Source organism: Aplysia californica, unplaced genomic scaffold (assembly GCF_000002075.1).
Source record: "Aplysia californica isolate F4 #8 unplaced genomic scaffold, AplCal3.0 scaffold00568, whole genome shotgun sequence".
Lineage (NCBI taxonomy): Eukaryota > Metazoa > Mollusca > Gastropoda > Aplysiida > Aplysiidae > Aplysia > Aplysia californica.
Genome location: NW_004797838.1, coordinates 424,641 through 428,888, shown reverse-complemented (window position 1 = coordinate 428,888; position 4,248 = coordinate 424,641). Strand labels below are relative to the sequence as shown.

General features: G+C 42.7%; 1 protein-coding gene across 1 annotated transcript in view; it reads left to right on the top strand.

The window, feature by feature from the left end:
* The window catches only part of LOC101859885 (tctex1 domain-containing protein 4-like), a 3,751-nt gene extending 1,298 nt beyond the window's left edge, over nt 1-2,453 (top strand). The window contains exons 2-3 of the mRNA XM_005107014.3: nt 708-1,114; nt 2,204-2,453. Of these exons, the coding sequence (XP_005107071.1) occupies nt 708-1,114; nt 2,204-2,453 (657 nt within the window). The remainder of the gene's footprint in view (nt 1-707; nt 1,115-2,203) is intronic.
* The last annotated feature ends 1,795 nt before the right edge of the window (nt 2,454-4,248 follow it).

Genomic DNA, 4,248 nt, shown 5'->3' with positions numbered 1-4,248 from the left:
GGGGGGGGGGTGTAGTGTTTACGGGGGGTGTAGTGTTTTTGAGGGTGTGTAGTGTTTACTTGGGGTGTGCAGTGTTTCTGGGGGAGTGTAGTGTCTGCCACAGAGTCGCTCCAGCGACTCCTTTCCTCGAGAGGCCTGTGGTGCTTTTTCTCAGCCCTAAATGACCATTACGCTTTTTGTGTGTTTTTCTGTCTTCCTCTTCAAGAGAGAGACAGATCGGAGACAGATATCGGCAATAACAGTTTGCCACTCATTTCTCTTTCGGATAGTTGTAAAAATGGTCTTTTTCTGTCATCCATCTTTACAAGTTTTTAAGTAGGATATTCGTGGTCTACCTCTGCTTATCTTCCCCTTTTTTCAGGTAAGAGCAAGGTGAGCTTGGATTTTTCTTACCTAAGCACTGTATTGGTCGCTTCCAAATTAATTTTATTCTCCGAACCTATACAAGAATAAACCCTCTCTCTTTCTCACTCTTGTCACCGGTGTCTGTGTATAGAGGTTAGCGTGTTTTGCTGTCGCACGCAAAAGACCCGAGATCGTTTTCCCCAAGAATTTTCATCAAGTATCTAGGTCTTTCTGGTGGGGTGTATCTCCCTCGCCTGGGTTAACCCTGACTGCAGACAGGGTCGGAAGCCCGTCTCCTAAATAATCTAAATTATGTCCTTTGGGGCGTTAAAAAAAAACCTACATCTTGTCACTCTCGTCAGATCGCCCAAAGTACCGGCTCCGAGAGCCCGCGAGATGGCGACCGGAAGATGTCCAAACTGTTCTCCCGGAGGTTGACGATGGGCAAGAAGGACGACGCCTCGGAGACCAGCCAGGAGGAAGGGGGCGGGGCCAAGAGAGGGAGCCTCATGCCTTCCAGCTCCACCAGAACCAGCGTCTCCGCCGGAAGTGGGTCGCGCTTGAGCATTGTGGGACTGATGGCGAGCAGACGATTCGCCAAGAGGCTCATGGGTCGGGCCCTGGAGAAGAGGGAGAGCACGCTGGGAGACGGCCCCCCACCCGTGCTGTACGAGCCCACCTACAGGCTGGATCCAAAGAAGAAGTTTGAGCCCAGCCCCGTGCTCAGCATTGTCAAAGACGTTATCGACAACAGACTCAAAGACATGAAGTAAGTCGGGGGTTAGTGTTGGCAACAGCAAAAGCTAGCATAATGGTAACTCCAACAAAAACAACAACTATAACAACAACAAACAAAAAAACAACAACAACAACAAAGACATCAACAACAATAACAAAACTTCAAAAAACAATAACAACAACAATAAAAACAACAACAACAACAACAAAAAGGGCAACAACAACAAAAACAAAAAGGGCAACAACAACAAAAACAACAACAACAACAACAACGACGACAACAACAAAAACAACAACAACAATAATAACAACTACAAAAACAACAACAGAAACAACAATAACAACAAAAACAAAAACAACAAAAGCAACAACAACAACAGCAATAACAACATCAACAAAAGCAACAACAAAAAGCAATAACGACAGCAACAACGACAGCAGCAGCAGTAACAGAAACAATAAGTATAGCAAATGTGGGCCCTGGAGAAGAGGGAGAGCACGCTGGGAGACCCCTTTCCGCCTGTGTTGTACGAGCCCACCTACGGGCTGGAGCCCAAGACGAAGTGTTTGTTTTAATAAGAGTTTTGCGGCACTTGCAACACAATAAGGTCATATAAGTGCCGAAGATTAAAGGTGCTACAAGAGAGTAACCAACACAAAAAAGAAGGAGGAAAGATCAGGGCGATAGCTGTTTGATAAGAGAGAAGAAGCAAAGCGCACCACAGCACCCGCCAACCACCAACAAGAAGAAGTTTGAGCCCAGCCCCGTGCTCAGCATCGTCAAAGACGTTATCGACAACTGACTCAAAGACATGAAGTAAGTCGGGGGGGTGGTGGTGCTGGCAACACCAAAAACTAGCATAATGGTAATCCAATAACAGCAGCAACAACAATAGCGACCACGACAACAACAACAACAACAACAACTATAATTTTAAAAAATAACAGCTGCACCAACAACAACAACATCAACAGCAACAATAACAACAAACAAAATCAATAATATCAGGAGCAGCAGCAACAACAACAACAACAACACAAACGACATTAATATTTTTTTTTTAAATAAAAAAACAATGGCAGTAACAACAACAAGATGATGCATCCTCCTTTCTTCCAGATACAACCCCCGAATCACACCCAACATGAACCGGATCCTCAGTGAAGAGGTCAAAGACAGAGTGAAGAAGTTGAACTTTGACCGTTACAAGATCATCGTCCTTGTGATGATCGGTGAGAAGAAAGGTCAGGGCATCATGGTGAGCAGTCGGTGCTCCTGGGACGACAAAGTGGACAATTACGTCACTCACACCTTCCAGAACAAGAATATCTTCTGCACGTGCAATGTGTACGGCGCATACAAGGAATGAGGGAGGGCAAAAATGCTGTACGTGTTGTTGTGCATGTGTGTACTGGCAAAGATCGCAGACGTTAAGTAATGATTTTACTTATTATAAACAGCAAAGGTCGTTATGTTATACGCTAAAAGCTAAAAGCTAAAAGTTGAGGAAGGACTTTACTTATTATAAACAGCAAAGGTCGTTGTACGCTAAAAGCTAAAAGTTAAGGAAGGACTTTACTTATTATAAACAGCAAAGGTCGTTATGTTATACGCTAAAAGCTAAAAGCTAAAAGTTAAGGAAGGACTTCACTTATTCTAATAAACAGCACAGATCGTTGTACGCTAAAAGCTACGAAAAGAAGAACTTTACTTATTATAAACAGGAAAGATCGTTGTATACTGAAAGCTAAGAAAAGAAGGACTTTACTTACTTATTGCAAAGATGCTATACTACAAGATAGTTCACTGCTCTCTTTGTCCAACCAAAGAATTAGTCCTCAAAATCGCCCCTGGCGCCACCTGAGAATTTGCGCGGTCTGGGTGAACAGCTGACTATGGAAACCTAGGGAAATAAATAAATATTATTATCTCAGGGTAGCGTTGTTACTATGCTATCCTCACAGTTTCTTGCAACAAAATAAATGTTGTTTGAATTGTATTTTGATTGAGCCTAGGATTAATGTAGTAACAAGAGAAACGGTTGTGGGCCTAATGAAATTATTCATAACATTATTAGATCTCGATTTATCGACACCACTGCCCACCCTCTTTCTCGATAGATTTGTTAGAGTGGGCAGTTGAGGAATTGGACGTGTCCTTGGCCTTCTCAGAACTGTCACACTGAGAAGGCCTAGGGCGTGTCAATCCTATTCACCTGTAGTTGGTCAGAAGGTTCCCAGACTTTGTACCTGTCAGAAACATAGATGTAGTCTATTCTAAACCAAGTTCCCAGAGTTTTATGGGGTATTCTGCTAGTGCTATGCAAAAAGCTGATTGGGTTGAGGAATAATAATAATAATGTTGTTTTTACAAGGTAAAAGGTGGGCTGCTTTTCTTCTTGTGAAGCAAAAAGAGCTCTTAAAGATCGACAGTGGCGCCATCGAAGAATTAGTTTAAATCCGTTGGAAAGCACGAAGTCTTTAGAGGGTAAGTCATCTTGCAGCGTTCTATCTGTTTTGTTACTTCGGATGCGTGGAAAAGAAATGACTTGTCTGCATTGGAACTGGGTTGAATCTTTGTCAAAAACGAGGTGAAAATCCATACGTGGTTCATATGATGCCATGCTTATTTATGAAGACATTCATCACCATTGCCTTTCTCACCCTGGGTCAGGGTATAGGACACCGACAAACATTTTCTACTTTTCCTTATCGCGGGCTAGCCTCTTGATATAATACCATGTCTTCCCACTTTTCTGTACATCATTCTCTGTAACACTTTCCCGGAGTGCATTCCATGGAGACATTGCAAATAGTCTACCGGTATTGGTGGTTCATGTGTGTGTGAAGGTTTTTAGAAGAGGGAATCTTATTCATGGAAATCAATTCCCTGGTGATATTAATTACGGCAACGTTTTGTATTATTTTCAGGAGAGACGAGAGTGTTTAGTATGGTTTTGGAATATTCAGTAGCCATATTTATTGTTGGTGTTCGGAGTTTTCTATGATCGTTATTATGGGGTGAACTGGAGGCATGTTTATGATGTATGTATCCGCTTGTTTGACTTAGTGTGTGTGTGCGTGTGTGTTTTGTGTGTGTGTGTGTGTGTGTGTGTGTGTGTTGTGTGTGTGTGTGTGTTTTGTGTGTGTGTGTGTTTTGTGTGT